The 20,779-nt window shown below is 38.2% G+C and overlaps 1 protein-coding gene across 8 annotated transcripts in view; it reads right to left on the bottom strand.

Moving 5' to 3' along the window:
- tenm4 (teneurin transmembrane protein 4) overlaps positions 1–20,779 on the bottom strand; it is a 163,804-nt gene that overhangs the window by 128,332 nt on the left and 14,693 nt on the right. For 7 of the 8 annotated variants that reach the window (XM_085381074.1, XM_085381076.1, XM_085381079.1 and 4 more), the window contains exons 2-3: positions 1,524–1,809; positions 621–893 (exon numbers count right to left, since the gene is read on the bottom strand). In XM_085381074.1, the coding sequence (XP_085237200.1) occupies positions 621–893; positions 1,524–1,746 (496 nt within the window). In that variant the 5' untranslated portion in view covers positions 1,747–1,809. Of the gene's footprint in view, positions 1–620; positions 894–1,523; positions 1,810–7,076; positions 7,130–20,779 lie in introns of all 8 variants that reach the window. The other variant, XM_085381075.1, reaches the window with a different exon arrangement.

Genomic DNA, 20,779 nt, shown 5'->3' with positions numbered 1-20,779 from the left:
TATCTCATGTCTTCCAGCATACAACGTAGAACACGTGGACATTTAACGAGGCTAAACATTTAATTTTCATTTAAAGAGGTTTATATGTGAGTTTCTGAGCAAACACACAAAGACTTCATGCGCTCTGGGACAAAACAGAAGCACCAAGACAGATCATTGTCCAACAAAGACCAATACAATACAACAGATTCAGCAGAAAGAAAGCAAGAATAAAGCGATCCCTAAACAAAAAGCAGAGGTAATGGCAGGTAATAATTCTGATCGTGCTGAAAACTAATAAGCGCATCTCCTTTTAGAAGTCACATCCTAATTATGCTGGTCTTTGGGCCAATTTCTGATATAATCAAGCAAAAATCTGAAAGGCTTAATGAAACTGTCATGTTTAATTGCAGCTCATCTTGTCTTTGTAAGAAGTCCAGTTGAGCAATGCCAAAAACTATTCAACCTAACATAATAATCATTTAGTCTAAAACTGTGACTTTATTTCACGCTGTTCTTCTTTTCCTGTTAAACAACATGTTACGTTGTTTACACCAGCGTCAAAATAAACCAAAAAAATTCAGACTCTGCTTTTTGATAAAGAATGGCTGAGAAAAAGTAAAAAGAGAAAAGCTCCTTACCATTTTCTGTGTTCTCATGTTCTGTGTCAGTCAGAGTTAGATTGGAGTTGGCCCTGCTGGAGAGGCACGAGCTGCGGCCTGACTTGGTGTTGCTGCGGCCCCATAATCTGACTGCATGCTCTGGTGACATAATGCCGTCTGTCTCCGTGTCCGCATCTGAGCCCACACTGACTGAATATTCGCGGTGTGCCATCCCCAGGTCAGTCCTGTATGTGGCGACATGCGATGGGAGGGCATCTCCAAAGCCAAGATCTCGAAGGGAAAAGTCTGCCCCTACAGCAAGCCAACAGATAGACATAATTAGCTGAATCACTTAACATAATTAACAGTATTCATCGCAGGAAAATGACAGCAATTTAATGGCCTGGGCGGAGAAAACACTATAGAGCAAAGGTTTCACTAGCAGTGGTCGTGGAGTTGCAAGTACATGAAGGATTGGGACATTTAACATATATGCTTTCACTATATTCACTTTAGGGTACCTTATCAGAACTATGTCTTGTTACACTGGGGCAAATTGTAACTCAATTCCCTGTTTTACTGTATTTAAATGTTGCCCTTTTTTTTGCTTTTGCTCTGCAAAAGCAGAACTACAACATCAAGTGGCAAGCAAATTTAAATCTACCATCATATTTCATTTAAACTTAAATGATTAATTATGCATTTCAGCGAGCAGGTGAAAGTGTGCATGTCCTCCATGCAGTTTTTAACATTGCCATGGTAAGTTCAATCCATAGCCACCTTACTTAATAGTTGGATGATGCTGAGTGACCTCTACTGCGACTCAATGTAAATTAATAAGAGATTCATCATTAAAAAATGATGACGCATATCACTAATAAACTGCTACTAGCTATACCAAGTGATATTAATGACACTTTCTCATCTACTATTTTGTCTAACCTTGTCGGTTGAATTCATCCACTTCGTGATGAACCATTTCCTTGACACGGGTCCCGTAAGCCATCCTGGAATCATGGTCGAAGGCTTTTAGTGTTTCACTGGAGCTGTAGGACTTTGCGTTGGGTTTACCGTCCTCGCTGTCTGCTGAGGAGCTAGTGTAACGGCGCTCTGTGTCCTGCCGAGCAGTAAGTGAGCGGTAGGGTCTACGTTCCTTCACTTCCATGGCTGCCTCCACACTACTTCCAAAATCAAATGTGTGTTACAATGCCAGTTTAGTTTGAGAGTTCTGTAGAAGAAAAAGAAAAAGAAAATATTTTAGCCTTTATCATCGCCCAAAATAAAGTTAAGGCATTCAAATGTGTATAAAATATGTCTAATTCAAACATGCTCATATCATTTCAGGAAGCATAATGGTAGTATGTTAAAAAAAGCCATTACTGACTATTTTCAAATAAAAATCTCCGTACACCCACATACACACACTTAACCAAGCTGCTGCAGAAACATATCAAATGCAAATGCATGCCCCCGAACAGCGCATGCATGGCTCAGCACACACAATGAGAGCCCGGAGAACCACTAGGATTAGATTTCATAAAATATTGCACAACAAATCTTGCACCTATAAAGTTTACGGTGCAAGTCTCCCACAAATATTCTTTTTTATGTGCCACATAGAAATGCTGGGACTCCAGCATCTGTAAAAGTGGCAGGTGTCCCTCCATGAATTGTGTTGTTTATAAGTTACAAATCATCACCAGTTGGAAACGGAGGTTTCAAACAAATCTAAGACTACTCTGAACCCACAGAGATGATTAAAATCTGCAACATAAAACTACTACTGCCAAACAGAACACAGAGTATAAGATCTACACAGAGAAGAACTTTAGGCATTCAGCTATGTGGTGCATTTTATTTTCTTGGCGTCAAGGACAAACTGTTGAAGTGAAAACAGAAGAAAATAAAGATAAAACTGCAAGACGTTGCTGTCTCAGAGAAGCACGACATAAATCAATGGGTATTAGTACAGTGGACAGCAATTTTTGTCATGCAAATATGACATTCGAAGTGACCACGTGGATATAAAAACATTTGATCACATCTACAAATGTCACTATGAATGGAAACCTTACAAAAATGCTTGATCACAGTTCACTCTGAAGCTCAGAGTAACCTGTATTTCTGCTTCATCCAAATGCATTGCCATGATAATTATATTTCACGAGCTGAACACCTTACCATTCATGCCACAGGGTTCTTTTTCAATTCTGCCTGCCTCAACACTTGACAATGAATTACTATAACCAAACGCAGGATGCAACTCACTGGACGCTAGAAGACGGCTCTCTGAACGAAAGATAAAAAACACACCAGGCAAATCTGGGAGGTTTAACTGACAATATGGCTGCGCTGTTCAGACAAGGATTTTTTCACAAGATAAGCTCTTTATGAATACTGTATGAGATTTGTGCCAGACAGAACAGTAAACAATAATCCGTAGTGAACTATATTTGCCCTTTCTCCCAAAAAAAGTTTATTTTTCAAAGATGCCATTGTTGGAGTTGGGGGCTTTCTTTTTTGTACGTATTGACAGCTGAAAAGATCCTGGTGATTAATGACTTGAGGCCTCAATAGCAGGACCTCTGCCACATGGGGAGGTGGAGGGTTTTGGGGGTGGGGGTGGGGGCGTAGTGCGAATGCTCCCACTCTTCTGCCACAAGAGCACTTCAGCTGCTCCCAACATTTCAAATGCAGCCTGTATGAGTTGCTAATTTTTACCTTTTACTCGAGATCCTTGATGCTATGCAAATGTGAGGTACCAGACAACAAGCAGCTTTCTAAAGTTTCAAGAATGTTCTGTAAAGTGCATTGTTTTTGTTTCCTGAGAGCTGGGCTCAGTGCTTTGGCCATCTCTGTTTTGCACAGCCCTTCCTCCTCATTACTAATCGGCTAGTATGCAATGAGATGTAGTTTTGAGACCATGGGAAACCTCGTGAAGTTTTTTCAAAGAGGCTAACAGACTATGCACAGTGACAAATGACATGGGATGCAAATGTTCTCCAGTCTTGAAACCCTATCCACCTTAAATGCTGCTGTCAGAATTTTTACAAAAGGCACCTGTAAAATGAAACGGTGTTTAGCAACATCTGACATTATCATTGTGTTTCAGTGCCAGAGAGCAAAGCTGTTGTTGTTCTTCATCTGCCCAAGTCTAAATCCTGTGAGAGCGTGCCAAAACAAAGGAAACGCCACCGTTATTCTAATGTACTTTTGTGTGAAGATAATAAACAGAAGGTTTTATTTTCCAAGTTATATCGTCACTCACTAAAAAAATAGAAGTAATATGTGATACAAAGCCTATTTTTAAAGTGTTATTATCATCTCATGGTAGGCTCAAGGGAATGAACAAAGTGCCTTGAAGCACCGATGGAGAAGGTTAATGAGGGTATTTTTACAAAGACTAAGAAAAGTTATTTACAAAGAACAGTAAAAAAGACATAACTGCCATGAACTGAAATCTCTAAAATGAAGATAATAATCAAGCTTTTATTCTAAAGACAAAGTTCTCCTAAAGCCTTAGATGCAGACCTCGAGCAGTGCCAAAAAGACGCTAACTGCATATCTATGGAATGATCCAAAATCAATTGAGGTCTCTCTGGATAGACAAAGAAATGATGGATGGTCTATTTTCCTCTCTAAAGCAATTGCAGACTCCACATTTTTCAATTACATTGTCTACAACTGACCAGGGTAGAGTCAGGTTTGTCTGTGGGTGTAAAGCAGATGTATAGCAGCTGTAAGCAGTGCAATAATGTGGTTCCACAGAAAAGGGCTTGCAGGGAGTATTCAATAATAAATGAATTGTCAGTTCAAGTCATCAGACACAGTGATGCATAAGGTCCTTGTTGAAATATCTGCTGGGAAGCAAGAACAGATTTAAAAATCATCTGACCCATTCAGTACTTCAAGGTGCATCGGAGATCACAATCGGCCAATACAACTTAGAATGAGCTACCATAGATAAAAGAAAGACCACTGGAGCTCCCGAAGAAAAAGTCACAATTATGAAGTAATACTTGCAAATCCGCATTCTTCAGGAACTGGATTTCACTCCTTAGGAAGAAAGGTTAAAACCAGTATAACTTACTGGAGAAAGGTTAGTGCTGCTGCTTTCAGACGGAACGTAACCAGCTACCAGCGACATGCAACCTGGAATATTAGCATGATAAAAAATACAGTTTTTAACAAACGGACTAGCCAGCTGTTCCAATCTCTTCCAGGGTTCCGGTTAATTTTAGTTCAGGCCATTTTTTACCTGGTTTGTATAGTCTTATTAATTCAGTGTTAAAAAGCAATAAACCTTGCCTCTATAAATCTTCACAGTTCTCCAGTACATCAGCGTCACCGCTCATAAATGGTTACTCGGGTTAACTGATTTCTGCTTAGAAAATGAGTTACCGTTAAGTTTTGCTGAACAAACTGCAGTCAATTAATTCTGTATAATCAGCACATCTCAACTCCCCAAAACAAACTTACGCTAAAGACAATTCTTATGTGATTAAGTGGAAACTGCTGTAGCTGCAGGAGTTCCTTGTTCCAAAGGTAGTCTTTTGTCTTTCACAAAACCTGGCAAAGCAAAGCATAAAATAAACCACCTGTAGTTTATCTGTAGTGCAAAACTAACTTAGTGAAGCTCATGTTAAAGCACTTGTTGAGGTTTTTGTCTGGAGGTTACTATGGCCATTGGTCCAGTGTCAGGAGTTAAATATGTGATCTAAATAGGTGGGAGGCAATTGGGGTACAATATAAATGCAAATGGGTCTGTACTATCCATCAAACAATTAGCAGCGTGCTGAGAATTGCTATTCAGCACCGGTGCATATAAATCTAGCCTTCTCTCGCAGCACAACCCTGTTTTCCATTATAATTAACTGCTTGCTGCTCTTTACATGTCATAGATTTTTCAATGCAGTATTTGAGACTAAATGGTAACATTCGTCACAGAGTAAAGACTTTGCAATTTTGGACCCTGAGAAAAAAAATGGCAATGAGAAAATATTTACAATATATTTGGTTATGGCAACAACATGTTTGTTTTTCTATTGTTACAGAAGCCCTAGGACAGAATTGTGATAGGGTCAATAATTTAAGATGCGCATCTCCCAGTGTGACTGCTGCCATGACCTACATCTACCGCCCGACCAGCCAACCAGGACAAAACAACATGCTGATAAACACAACGTAAGCGCCATTGTGAATTACACAAAACAAACCTCAATTTAACATAATAATATGTTAAAATCTGCAAAACAAAATGTTTGTGAATCCAACAAAGAAGAAAATCTATTTGAGCCGTGGCAGCAGAAGCCATGTTGCCTTGCATGATGTGTCCTTCAGCTGTTATCACAACAGTGCCAAGTATGGAGCATGGAAGGGAAAAGCAGAGGCTTCGCATCCATGTGATGTAACCTACAATTCAGTTGGTATTATAACATTCCTTAAAATATCTCTGGTATTATTGTTATAGCACAGCCTAAACGCACTGAATTTAATATCATACTCCAGCACCTTAGAGCATTTTCACACGGTGTTTACCAAATTCCTTTGAGTATTTTCCAATGCAATTACAGATTACTTGCTTGTGAAATCTCTTAATTGATTGATCATAAACACTGGCATTTAAAGTTTTCCTCATGAGTGATGCTATTTTAAGATAATAGCTGATAAGTAACAGCTGGTAATGTTCAGGTGCATGAAACAAAATATTTTAATGCAAATGTAATTTAATAAGAATGTAAGTTTTAAGGCTATGTACTAAATCTAAATAATATTGCAACTGATCATTAAAATGTTAGAACAGTATTATCTGTAACACCTACTGTAAAGATACAATACTGTGCAAAAAGTCTATTTTTCTGTATACTTTGCTTCTAAGGCACAAAGCTTTCTTGTCATTTATTTTAGGTTATCTTGAGCAATAGTTCTTCAAGTTTTTTTTTCTTTTGACACTGGCTAATTTTTCAGTCCAGTACTTGTAGCTCACTATTTTCAGAGGGATGCTCTTTTTTGTTAAGCCTACAAAGGACTTACACATTAAGAGAAAATTGGTAAAAATAAATAAATAAATAAATAAAATGTAAAAAAAAATGTACTGTACCTGATATCTTCAGACACTTTGTTACTAGCTGCCTGTCATAAAAATGCATTATTTGGAGTTAAATCTTTTAGATACTACAGTTTGACAAGCATAAAATAGCATTTTTGCACCAACAAAGGGATTCCCAAAGAGGTATGAGCCAAAAACCGGGCCTATATCAGCAGTCTATGCTTAGAAAATTTGAGGAAACTGGAAAGATGGAGGACAAAAGAACAAAAAGTGGAAAAACTCTATTTGTTTTTCCAGGGGGGAAACATTTATGCTTTGGGGCTGCATTTTAGCCAGTGGTGTTGGAAAATTTTTACAGGCTGATGCAACACAGACGATGATGATGATGACCACAGAAAAGTACAGTCAGATCACGCATGTAAATCTTTTGACTGGCAATGGCTTACTTTTTTAGCATGATGATGATCCCAAACACACTGCCAATACAGCAAAAGCATACCTGTATAGAAAAACACACAATGGAAAACTATCACATCAATTATGGTTTGGCCTCCCTAGAGCCCATACCTTATATTTATTGAAGCAGTATGGAATTTCCTTTACAGAGGACAGAACAAAAGGCTGCCAACATCCAAAGAAGAACTTTGGAATACACTTCAAGAAGCCTGGAGAATTATTCCTTAGAAATATTCTTTATCACTTGAAGGAATGATAAGAAAACTTGTCTAAGGCAGTTCTGACTGTCTAGAAGAATAAAGGTGGTCATACCAAGTTTTGACTCTCAAGCTCATTAAAATAGTACAAATTCTGTTTCTGCCTATTTACTGTATCTTCATGTAAGTTTGCCCATGTTTTACTAAATAACTGCAACTATTTCCCCCTTTAAAGTTATCAGGCTAAAGCAATGTATACATAAGAGATCAGGTGAAAAACTTTTACTTATCAAGTCACATAGTCAAATAATCTGTGACAGAAAGCTCACAACACTGCAGACAAACATCTACACCTACAAGCAGCTCATAGTGCAGCTCAGAGGAAAATTGGGCAGGTATCAGTAACACTGTCTACAAGGTCTATTGAAAGGAAGAAGTGCTCCATGCAGGCTCCATTTATTTCTTTTCTGGAAAATTTTCACATGCTTAGACTCTATAGAAAAGCCTCCTCAGCCAACAGAAAGGTGTGTTTTCAATAGAGGAAAAAAGAGCTGGGTAGATGGGGTCGGGGGGCTGAATGGCCTGCCAAACAGATCTGAATTCAGTAGTGCTAATACAAGCTGCGGAGGAGAGGGGGCATAGTGGTGGTGGGGAGGTATCTCAACAGCCGCCTCCTTCCGGGATCAAAAGCGAGCCCCACCAGCGCATTAAACAGAATGCGTAAAAGCCTTTACATAAACAAAAGTAGTCTGGGACCAGTGCTGCAGCACGCTCCCTGCTACTAATCACTCTAAGCAATTCAAGGTTTAGCCCTGACAGAAGGAGCAGGCAATGGAATAATGCTTTTAAACCAGCCCGGTAAATAACAGAGAGAAGCAGTCTATTTATTCACTTTACACCACTGATATACACTGCTGGCCTTGGCAAAATACAGAATGCGAAGATTGATTCAGAGTTCTGTACATACACATGTTAGGAATTAATGGGAAGACAGGAAATAATATGTTTTGGTAAGGTTTGCTGTCCCGAAGAAAAAGCGAGACAGCAAATAAATGTGGAGTTCACGCAGGTTTGAAAGAGAACCTCTCCACTAGGCTGAAGTGCTCCGGTGGTGACCTGTCTCTCATTAGTCTGCGGACTAATGCTCATTACCCTGCAAAGGCTAGACCTGAATGATTTATAGTTTGGCCTGAAGTGAAACCAAAGCTAATACCAGCAAAGCAATAATCAACTTACTGTAAACGTCGTTGATATTTATTCTTAAAAATATTTGAGAATTTGCAGCTTTAGCCAGAGGAAGGTCTATGGGGCTGAAATGCTACAAATAAATGATGCACTGAACACAAATATTGTGTAGTGCTAGTTCCTGCTTTAAGGAGTGATTCATCGGAATTACAAAAACACCCTTCTTCAATGCGTGGAGACTATGTGTGTGTCATAACGCGGTTCAGAGAGGAGAACACATTCGATATCTGCTGCTGACCGCCTTCAAATACTGCAAATAGAAAAATTAAAAAGTAAAATCTGTTAAGTAATAATTGTATTTCTAAAAACTGTTTATTTGGAACTACTCATATACCCTACCTAAAAACTATTTAACTGCAATATATTTAGATTAACTCCAGAAATCTCAGAGATGTACTGTATATTTTGCAGTACAAGCAGATTAAAATAAAACTAGACTGCCAGCTGCTACTCAAAAAAGGTTGTGAAGTTTTGTTATTATTATGATGGGGATGGGGGATTCTTGTGTTGATTTTTCCAAGATCAGCTTGCATGACTCAGTCTTTCCAACAGTGGCTGAGCCACAAAATCCCGTTGCAATACAATCAACAAACATCTTTCAGGTGACCTAAGCTTTCTGGCTATTGCAGGTCTCCTGTTATTTGCAACAGCGGCTGGCAACATTTGATGAAATTTCAAAATGTCTGAAATTAGCCATCTGAAATGTTTTAATTTGTTTTTGTCTGTTTTAACTGAGAAAGTTAAATATGTAGCTATATTTCTAGTAATTTTAGCAGTCTGCACTGCAGACAAGAGCAATTCATTTTTATAAAGTGGTTTGATAAATGCTGTCTTAATATCAGCAGGCCTGATTAACAGTTTTCTGTTGTTTTGCTTAAATGAACTTGGCAGGTTGCTAACACCAGTAAGTTTTCTGCTTTCCTTGATCTCAGAATACCTAAATATATGTCTTGGCATCTCAAAAGTGTATTTTACTCTTCTAGACATTTACCTCAGCATGACTTGTCTTGTTCCAAAAATATTTTTCTATACAGAGCTGTCTTTGAATTGGCCTCAGGAGTAATTCAACTGATGCTGCTACTTAACATACAGTGCAAAAAAGTCTCTGAACGCTAATGTTTTCAACTTATTCCCAGCACTTTATTAGTGTACCATTTAACTACCAAAGTATGTCATTTGAAAGAGTGCAAAAGCATAAAAATCAGGGGGCTTATGTGCTCCTGAAAAATAATAATAAAAAAATGTATCCTGTTTCTTGGAAATCTAATATTTACAAAATGAGTCAGATTTGATCACACCTTTATGATCCTACAGTTACTGAATCCAAAAAGGGTGCACGAATAATGTTTAGCAACGCACCACACTCATGTAAGTGTAAAATACATTAGCTGGCCAGTGTATTTTATCTGCCTATTAAGTAACATTTTTTTTCTAAACACAGAAACCTGAGTGCAAATAGACATGTCGATTATTGCCCCATCTATGCACATACAACATACAACAAAGAGCAAAAAAATGTAATACAAAAACAAAAGAAAAACTGCATCCAAATTTGTCTCAAGTGATCATTTCTATTTGGACTTCAAGTCTCCTGTAACTGTGCCAATACATATCTCCTTGTGCAGGGCTCAAAGAAAGCCTGTAGTACACAATATAGAGCACACTGTCAAATGTAACTTAAGTTTCTTCATAAAAGTAGCTCCAGCCTGTTGTCTATAATTGGAGCATTTAGAGCCATCCACTAGTAATCAGATCATCTAACCCATATTTTTCTTCAAAGTGCAATCCCAGCATCAAGCTGCACGTTGAAAATACCCTGCTCTGTTTTTTACTCTGTGACAGGTTGTTGGAGACGAGGTTAATAAATGGCCACCATGTTGCTCTTAAGGAGTGGAAGAACTCCCCGCAAGCAGAGTGTGAGGCAGTGCTCTTGTACTGCTGGATGCCAATTACAATCTTTCCACACTGGGGTCCAGAGATTTCCTCATGATAACTCATGTAGGGACCGGACAAAGAACTGCACTGCAAACATCACAGACTTAGCAATGTCTTGCTGTCACCACTGTCACTACAGGAGTCTGTATATCTGAATATAACTTAGAGGACTTTTTTTGGGGTTTTTTCTTTTTTTCCTTATGAAAAAAAAATCCCATCATAGGCAGTGTAGTGGCTCTGCAAAGCTGAATTTCAGTGTTAGCAGCCCAAAAACTAATAGTTTTAGTCCATTTATGCAAGGATTTATATGCATTATATGCAGATGCATTCTCATCTTTGATCAAAGTACAATACTGAACCTTAGAAGGTGCTGTATATAATAAAAGCATCAATCAATCACATAAACTGCAGTCATTAGGTTTCTTCACAACAGCAATAATAAAGATCTTAGCTGCACTTTGCAAAATGAATCAGCTCGAGAACATGAGACGCACGCCATAACCTGATGCACAACAAGAAGCATACACGACCGTGTTGAGACAACTAAATCTGCAGCTGTTCAATATCAACAGTAAAAAATCAGCACACGCAGCAAAGCTAGACGAAGGGTTCCTGCATGGCAATGATCTTACTCTTAAGTGCTTAACTGAGTCATCTCCACAAGCCCTGCTTTGACAACCACACACCTCCCACATCTCCCATCTCAGCAGCCTCTGGGTGGGGCTAATCACCCTGTAGCTTCATCATCGACCGGATGACAGCTCCGGCTATAAAGATGCAATGTTTTAAAAGGCGTGGCTGCTGCAGTGGCCTACTGTAAACAGAAAGCACCCATTTTCTAGAGCTGAAAACAGAGCATTGCAAAATTGCATTAAAAAAAAGAAATCTCTAATAACATTGATCATGAAGAAAGAAATCCATTCTTCCATCCTCTCGGTGCAGACAAAAATTCTAAGAGGATTTTCTTAGGGCACTAAGAATTTGCATATGTTGATTTGCCCTCAACTGATTATAACATGAAATGGCTGAAGGGTAGTTTGGCAGTGCTGTGTTGACCTGCACAATCCCCTTTCTCTGCCTCTAAGGCACCAGAGGTTTGCACTCTCTGATCCCACCGGCTGAACATTAGACAGTGCTGAGGCCTGCAAAAAACCCTCACGCACAAACGCCTGTGCATTTTCTTTTTTGGCTTATCTATTATCAGTCCTTAAAGCAGCTTTTATTCTCCAGCGAAAGCCCTGTGTTATATGTTATTAAAACAACAACAACAAAAATCAAAATCCCATATGTATTGTCTCTTTTTTAAGCCATTTTGATTGTTTGCGCATAAGAGGGAAATGCCCTTTCATCTATCAGGCCAGGGCACTGCATCCTCTTATATATAAATTTAATTCTCCGAGTAAATTAGGATTGATCACTACAGCTCTAGGCCACAATCAGCGTTTGTAATTTAATAACAGCTCGGCCCTAGACAGAAAAGGATACTTCCATAAATAAAACCATATGAGAGCCAGCAAGTGCCTATAACATTCGGAGTACATTTGATTACCATCTCTCTCTCCACAGGTGTGCTTTTAGCCTTCTATCTTCAAAGAGAGCCAGTCTGATATAATGCCACACTATGTGCATCTTCACTGTTGTTTTCCTGCACTAAAGGGTTTTACATCATACTTGCATCAGCGGATGTGAGCACCCCATGCTGAAGTCACTGCTAAGCAGGCAATGCCCATGGAAGCCAGGCTGAGGTGATCCCAGTGAGACAGAATCTGTCAGAAGTGCCGTGCCCGTCGACACCCAGGGTAATAAATTACCCAGAATTAACACGTCAGCCTGCGCTCCACACAGCAGCCGCACTCGGCTCACACCATGCTGCTTAATGGATCTATTAACCGAATGGATACAGGGGTGCACTGCTTCCAGACTTGGATATTAAGTTATTGTAAAGCTACCAAAATGTAGGCTGGCAGAATCTGTGTACATGATTGGTTAAGAATATTATTTATTATGAGAATTATTATTTTAATCTAGTTTAATCTACTGTTTTATTGATATCTTTTTCTCTTTGTGAGGTGACCTTGGGCTCTAGGAAGGCGCCCTCAAATAAAATGTATTATTATTGTAATGTATCAAGGTTTGGTCTTCACTGATGCTTGCACATTATTTTTCAGCATGCTACCTTTGGTGGGTAGTTATAATGTCCTGCGCTTCAGTCAGAAAATCTATGCAAAAGTACACTAAAAATAGCAGCATGCTCAGAGGCCATCTGCAGTGTTCCCTGTGTCACCTGTTTGGGAATTCCTCTGGGATGTGTCTCTTGGCCTTTAAGGACATACTTTGCTATTGATGTCTATCACTGATGGCAGGGGATATTTAGCAGACAATTCAAAATGCCCACTGCGCAGTCTGTACCTGCTTGGCATCTCTGGCATGCAGCCAGTACTGTGACATGTTGACAGCATGGCACACGGCACCAGGCAATTTTTGACCAGAGCTCACTCATCACAAAAAGTAAATAGAGATAAGAAAGAGAGGCTTCATACACCTCTCGTTTCTTTTTGGAATTCCTGAATGTGGCACAGGTGATAGACACTAAAGAAAACACATCCTTTGTAAAAGAATAAACAAAAATAAAATAAAAACGGAGACTAATACTTTATTCTGAATAAAATGCCAATTGTCTTTTATGGGCTACAATAACTCCCACTGCTTTAACTTTCTGCTGTTAGGATAGCAGTATCATTTCTTCCTCCTCTTTCTCTTTCTTTCCCACTTTTTGCATATTTTGCATGCATCAAGGAAAAAGACCTCTGGAGTCAAAATGAAATTTTTATGAGTGAGAATGCATCAAACCTGAAAAGCAAAGATGTATGACTCTTGAATGATAAAATCTTACTGAAAAGTTAGGCACAGTGATAGAAACTTTTGCAATGTTAAATATGTCATTTAAATTACTTGATGCCCAACGTGGACGGGATTAATCACCAGTTATCCAAGGCTGCGCTCCCCATGCTAATGCATTCCTTGATAATTCTGACTGCAGTACACAGAAGTATTTGATCTGATTTCTGGTGTTGCCAGGTCCCGATAATCAGCAGCAAAACGGACTTTGCACTCTACTTGGGTTCTCACTTGAAAATGACTCAATAACTCTGATGTGTAACATTATATTTGCTACATAGTTTCAAAGATTTAATCCAAACATAGTGAAAAGTCCAAATAAATCATAGATTCTAATTAAAAGCTACTTTCAGTAGCATCAGTATAAAAAAAGCAGTATGGCACCTTTCCTGTGGGCATGTCTCTCAAAATACTGCCAACCTCACCCTAGTTTGAAGGGTGTCCAACCACTGCTGCCAGTCAGACCACATCCAATTTGTGAATTGTTAGGTGCGATTAAAACTGGCTTTTCTGAAAGAGCAGTAACTGAAAGAGAAATGTAGCCATGGAATTTGAGTACCGAAGACCCAAAGGTTTTATATTCATTTCAGAGTAGTGACTAACTTTAATACAGTTCCAAGTTGTGTTTCAAAACACATGTACTCGCTTGGCTCCATTTCAAGTGCAATCCATAACTCAGGCTGACTCAATTCACCAGTCAAGCAAATGTCAAGAACTAAAACAGGTCAGAATAAATAACAATCCAGTACCAATTAAATATCTAGAATAAACAAAATAACACCCTAATGATTTGACATCATGATAAGCATTATTGGTTAAACAAAACCTGTTTTTAAATTATTTTACATTGAATGAAAACCTTAAAAGACAAAAAAAAAAAATCTAATTTTACGAGATCGTTTTTTTATTCTTTTAGGTTGTGTCGCAAGTTAAATGAAACAAATTGAGGAAAGAAAATATTGGCATGCTGGGGTTGAAAATTATAATCTGCACTTCACAGAAGACAGACAAAAGGTAATTTTATTTTATGTTTACACTTAAAAATAAATCTAATACACTCGGTATCTAACAATAACGGAATACTTAAATGTGTTTTAGAGAACATCGGAAATAAACTTTGTCCATACCAAACTGATGACGGACATCACAATAAAACTTTCCCTTCTGAATGCAGAAAGTGAGTACCATAAAGGCTGAAAAGAGAAAAGACCTGCTCAAGAGCACTCATCATGCCCCCTTTTAAGTGGGGTCAAGAAAGACCATGTAGAGTCATGAGCATGAGCTCTCACCCAAAAACCCCACTCTTACCAAGCATACCATGCAGCATGTCTTTCACACAAAGACCAGGCTTATTCCTTTGCACTCATGGTGCTCTCTCCTGAAGCCTCTTCTGAGGTGGACCTGCTTAAAGTTTAATGGGAAAGCTCATGCAAATAGAAGACCTGCATGAAAAACATAAACTCTCTGCTCAGGATGTGACACAGTTAGGGAATACATTACAACGCAGGACAGAAAGATCTGCAGGCAAAGGAAGAAGTGAATAAAAATACTGAACAAATAACACTTAATTGAGGTCAGTGTGATTGAACGCTCCAAGGCTAGGATGGCTTTAGCATAGGTTCCAGATGGCAGGCTGTTATTTCACTGTGCCCTGCTAATACTGCAGGATTCGATGCTGGTAACCTGAGTGTCCCCTGGGCCCCCTGGCTCCTCCACAGCACTGAATTCAGGGCCAAGCTCCCTTCGCTGCTTCTCTGCAGGTTTACTCAACTTTGAAAAGGGGTGTGTTTGGATATAGTAGTGGAGGAGGGGTGTGTGTGTGTGTGTGTGTGTGTGTGTGTGTGTGTGTGTGTGTGTGTGTGTGTGTGTGTGTAGGTGGGGGTAGTGCAGTCGTGCTGGAACAAAGCATGTTAACACCATCTCTGTGTTTAACAAGTTCTGAAACAAGCAGGGTTTTTCCTTCAAATCCTCATTGGCTGGTGTTTCACCACTCCATGACACAGGAGAAAATCCTAGAGTTTATACTTCTCTTTCTTCTCCTTTGCTGCTTTTAACTGACTGGAAAATACTCATTGTATAATTTAAATGTCTAAGACTAACATTTAAATATCACTCACTGCTAATTCCTTGGCATCTTTGGAAATGACTTTAAATCCACTGCATTCATGTGCTTTGATTTTTGTGTTGAGATTAAAAAACATTTGAGAACTTTTTATTTATCAAATTTCTGTTATTTTCTTGAAATTTAATACAGCTGTATGTAGACACTGGCTCTAGGCAACATAGAACCAATCTATAAAAAAGTAAATAGAACATTAGGTAATTATTTTATTACTTAGTTTAAATGAACTAAAACTTGTTAACCTATTGCTTTATTTGTCAGGAACCAGAAACTGAATTAATAAATGAAGAGATACCTTGTACTAGAATTAGATTGTTCATCTCCGCAATCCCTTGATGATGAATGCAATAATAAATGTTACATTTCAAAACATGCTAATGGTACTTTAAACGATTCAAGGATAGATGAGGCATTACTAATCAGTCATGACCCAAGTTCAGTACTCAAGGAGGCAGACTGCTACATTTGCAAAAGCACAATGTATTTCACCATTCCCAGATAGCTGCCAAATGTACGAAGCTAAACATAATTATTGTACGTGAATGATACAATGATACAAAAGAAACAGTAGAAACAAATCTGTCCCAAGAGTCAGAACGTTAAAAAGAAAATACTTCAAAGTCATCAGAAAATATATTTTGTAGCGCAGTACAGTGAACGACCATCCAAATAAAACGAAACATAAAATGCAATCAGAAGGGCAGCCAGTTATTTTCTCATTCATATGCAAACAGAAAAAAGGTGGTATGGTGCTACCTTCCCCCTGCCAAATACACAACCTGGTTGTAAAAACCTTGTAGAGCTTTTAAATGCTGTAAATGCAAACACAGCAGCATTTTCATATTTATATGTATATCTCTCATACGTATCAAGAACAAAAAGTCTCACCAGATACGTTGTTTACAGATTCTGCGCCAGTGGATGTTCTTGTAAACAAAACATGCTCAGAGCATGAAAATGCCATTCACACAAGGAATATGCTATGGCATTTTTATTATATGCATGCAAGACAGGGGTCAACCCAAATAGATTTAGCCCTGTGGTGCTGACGGTTGCTGAACAGGATATTAGAGGAGGCAAGTGCTTAAAAAGACCTAACAATGAATGGTAGATGTTTTCTATGTCATATCAACTCCGGAATAATTTAAAAATTGTACAGTATTGTGCAAAAGTCTAGAACTACTCTTCATTTCTTTCTGACTTAGTTTTTTTTTTTTCTTTTCTTTTTTCAACATTAGCTGATTTTCAGTTTCAGTTTGGTAAGCCATTTCACACTGACCTGGAAATTATTCATGCGTAAACGTTGGTACTATAAGCCTGCCACAAAAATGCATAATTGGCTCCAGTCTGTTTAGTTGAATCTATGAAAAATGGCACAGATAACAGAGTTTGACAGAAAAAGAACAGCATTTTGCATCAACGAGGTGAAAAGTTGGCATATGTGCAATGTGTTCTTAAAAATAAAATAAGAAAACTGGAAAACTGCAGGAAAAAAAATCCAGCAAAGTCCTGACACAGGACCTAAGAGATACAACTAATATTTGCATTCAGGCTATGTATGGCCATCCAGAATACTGACTTTCAAGCTCATTAGAATTGTAGAAAGTCACCTTTTGCATTATATACTGTATTAAATCGCTGCGGCTATTTTCTATTTTCCAGGCAAAATATAAAGAAATAAGGGAAGGCTCAAACCGTTTGCACAGTAAAGTATTTGTCTGTAAAGAACTACTTGTGGGTTCGGTGATACGCAGGTATGTGCAGTTTATTGTGTATATAAAAAAAAAGACTGGGTCTTCCTATATAGTGTATTACAATACATGTATTTTCTTGTAGTCACCACATAGAAAAGAACCAACCATGACAACAAAACAAAACTAGTGTAGACTATTTACCATGAAAATAAACACATGAGAAATTTTCATATGAGCAGATTGCAATTATGGTTCAACATAGCTTATTTATGGTTTCAGACAAGTGATTTGTCTAAAATATCCAACAACTATTCATATGAGAACTCACTGAGTTGAGAGCCATGATCTGCTCGGTTTTAAACTTGCGATGGCCAGACCACTGTATTCTTTTCATAACAGCCTTGTTAATCATTTTCTTTTCAAGTTATTTAAAATTGGTGAAAACTTTCTGCAACACTGTTCACAGCCCACACAGCGACATGAAGTCCTTGAACCGACGTTAACAAATAAAAATAAATCACTGAACTAGGAGTTATGAGCCTGCCAGATGACAACAATAAATAATTGCTGCTATAGGTCAACTTGTGTTCTACACAACAGCGGTTTCATTTTTACTATGACTTTCTTCTAACTCAGCATACCAGGACCGTTCCCAGTCATGATCTAAATCACATAAGCTCCTCTGTGTGTTCAAACACATGCAAAACTATTCAGGCACATATAGCACTCCTCTAAATAAAGCGGCTGAGAAGGCTGAGAAGAAAATAAAGGGAACTAAAGGTCTGACTCACACCAACATTAGTCTGCACAGAAGTTGCACTTTGAGCTGAGCGTTTTCATTTTTGTCCTCATCTCACACTCTTTTGCACTTTCCACATTTTATTAGCACATATTTCTTCAGTGCACTCTTTAGAAGAGCATCCATATAGTGTTGTGACCAACACGTCTTTGTGAGAAATTTACATGTTTTAGCACCATCTGGTCTTTATTGTTTTTGGGAGTCTGCCATGTTTTAAGACTTCTAAAAGAGACTGACCTTGGGTGACTGCAGCATACAATCAATTAACAGCTCAGCTGCAACAATAAAAACACAGTTTCACAGAGAAATTATGCATTAATTAAAACATAATACTGAATGCATTAATTAAAATATTATACTGAATGCACGCTAATTTTTGTAAAGTGATCAAAAGCGCTTAGGAAGAAGCGACGATAAAATATTAAAATAACATGCATTAAATTCATCACTGGTTAAAACGTGCAAAATTATGTTTGTGTTATTGACACTTGTTTTACATTTGAAGTGGAAATCATAAAGGCAGATTAATTAAGAGAAGAGCTGATTAAATCGGATGTATAAGAACTGTGATGCTACCGTATCGTGGATAGTGATGATAACTGGGCGTAGTTGTGGTAATCGTGGAATAGCAGATTCATCAAACTACTGGTTGGTTGGTCCATGAGTATAATTAAAAAAGGAAAAAAAGGGAAAAAATATAAAAGGAAAAAAGAGGAATGCAAATCCCTCTGCTTTAAAATAAGCCCAAAAATCAAGTGAGCATTTTCACCAAGTTGTCATTTTACACAACACTGCATTGAACAAAGAGAAACTGAGCAATACAGACACAAGGCATTGTGTGGGTGGCACAGTGGGCAAGAGGGAGAGACAGAGAGTTGCCAGCTCTCTTTTACTACTGATTAAAGCAGATCACTTTTTCTTAAATACTTAGAAATTAAAGGACAAAATTGAGGACATTCAGATTATTTAGTTTCCTAACATTAAACCTCGGGCTGTTCGATATAATGATATATATCAGATGACGATATAAAAACGTCTATCGTTTCATTTTATGCTATCGTTTGTTTCGTGGTGTCGCAAAATAAACTGTTTACGGCAATATTTTTTCATCGTTTTGATGGTCACTGTAGTGGCTATATTAATTTCTTAAAGTTCTGTCTTTCTGTTATATTTAATATAACCACACTACAGACAGACAAGCGCTTGTTTTTATGCTTTGTATGTTAGCAACAACCGGTAAAACCACCGCGTGTCCGCTTGTTTATTTTCCACATAAACCTTTCACAATAAAGCTCAAGATCCTGTTGAGACTTTTCAAAATAAACTGAATCATGAGAAAGATGCAGAGTGTTTACGGATGAGAAGCGAAAAAGAGCCGTCAGGTGGTAAAAAAATAAACCTTAGACTCAAACGTTAGAACAGGCTTTTCCCCGCAGCACGCCGTGTAATAAATACTCACAAAGAAAACGGCGGCTGTTACAACCTATGTCTAAAAATGTATCGTTTCATGCATCAGTTAAAACACTCGACTCCAGGTACGTGACGCACAGCTGGAAACACTTCACGCAAGTCGAGCTGCGTCGCTTCACAGAATTTACAGAAAATGTTGCATTTTTGTGATTTAAAGCATTATCGGACGATAGATGTCTTAATATCGGGATATTAGATTTTGGTCATATCGCACAGCCCTAATTAAACCAATTCCAAACAAGCAGTACATGTCACAGGAATTGCGCACCGTGTGGCTTATGTTAACACTTATACTTGCAATGTGACATTTTGGCAACACAGTTCTAGATCAATGTCTAGTGAACATGTTTTGGGAGCAGACAGCTTCCAAAGCTTGTTGTTCAGCTGGAACACCCCACAGCCAGGAGCAGCTAAGTAAGGGGTGACTTTACCAACAGCTTTAAGATAAGAATGGTGCAACATGGGTGTCACTTTAGATCAATAAGCTTCATCATATATAATCTATCATGTTATACCAGAGCATATGCACAAACGGCATCACCTCTAAACCAGTAGTTTTGTAGGCTGATAGAATTTTTTTTAAAACTGCAAGAATCTTACAGGAACATTCATAAAGTGACATCAGGAAACTGTGCACACATATCACTCATTTTCACTCACAGCTTCTGGGTCTGCCATCTCTTTTTTACCAGAGTGAGAGAGTGCTTGGGGTTCTTCTATTTTGCAGTGCCACTTTATGATTTAGGCTGATAGGGTGCATGTATTTTTACATAAAAATACTTTCTGCCGTTTTAAAGCAGATGATTTCGAACTGGAAGAGGCTGTGAGGGCACTCAGTAGAGTTAGTGGGTTTGAAGTGCATTGAGCAACTCTGTTGATCTACAGTGTTAATGCATGCATGCTGTGGCAACCCCCATTACTTATTCAGCAGTGCACATGTACTACATATAAAAATGACAGCAAAATACTTTAGCCTGCAAATAGGATTTCTGAAAATGCAAGCTGGCTGTGAAATTAGGAATAAGCTCTCTGATCCAAGAACACATTGCATTATTGTGTAAAAGGTCATGTGTCGGTGCACAGGACCATCAAACGATTTTTATGACCAGTGACTTCCTTCAGCAGGAATTGCAGCAGCAATTTTGAACATAACTTATGTCTACTAATAGTTATATGTACAAAGAAATACGTGTAACTGTAAAACAATACTCAAAACCCGACATACCAGTGATGGTGAAAGTTTCTTTCTTTTCTTGAAAAGCAATATCACAAGTGGGTGCAGTGTCTTCACAATGTTCCAAGAGCCATGCAATAAAATGACAGCACAAATACA

Source organism: Rhamphochromis longiceps, linkage group LG14 (assembly GCF_057381845.1).
Source record: "Rhamphochromis longiceps isolate RC_006_pf linkage group LG14, R_longiceps_female_GT1.1, whole genome shotgun sequence".
NCBI lineage: Eukaryota > Metazoa > Chordata > Actinopteri > Cichliformes > Cichlidae > Rhamphochromis > Rhamphochromis longiceps.
The sequence above is the reverse complement of the archived record's forward strand: the minus strand, read 5'-3'. Positions and strand labels throughout refer to the sequence as shown.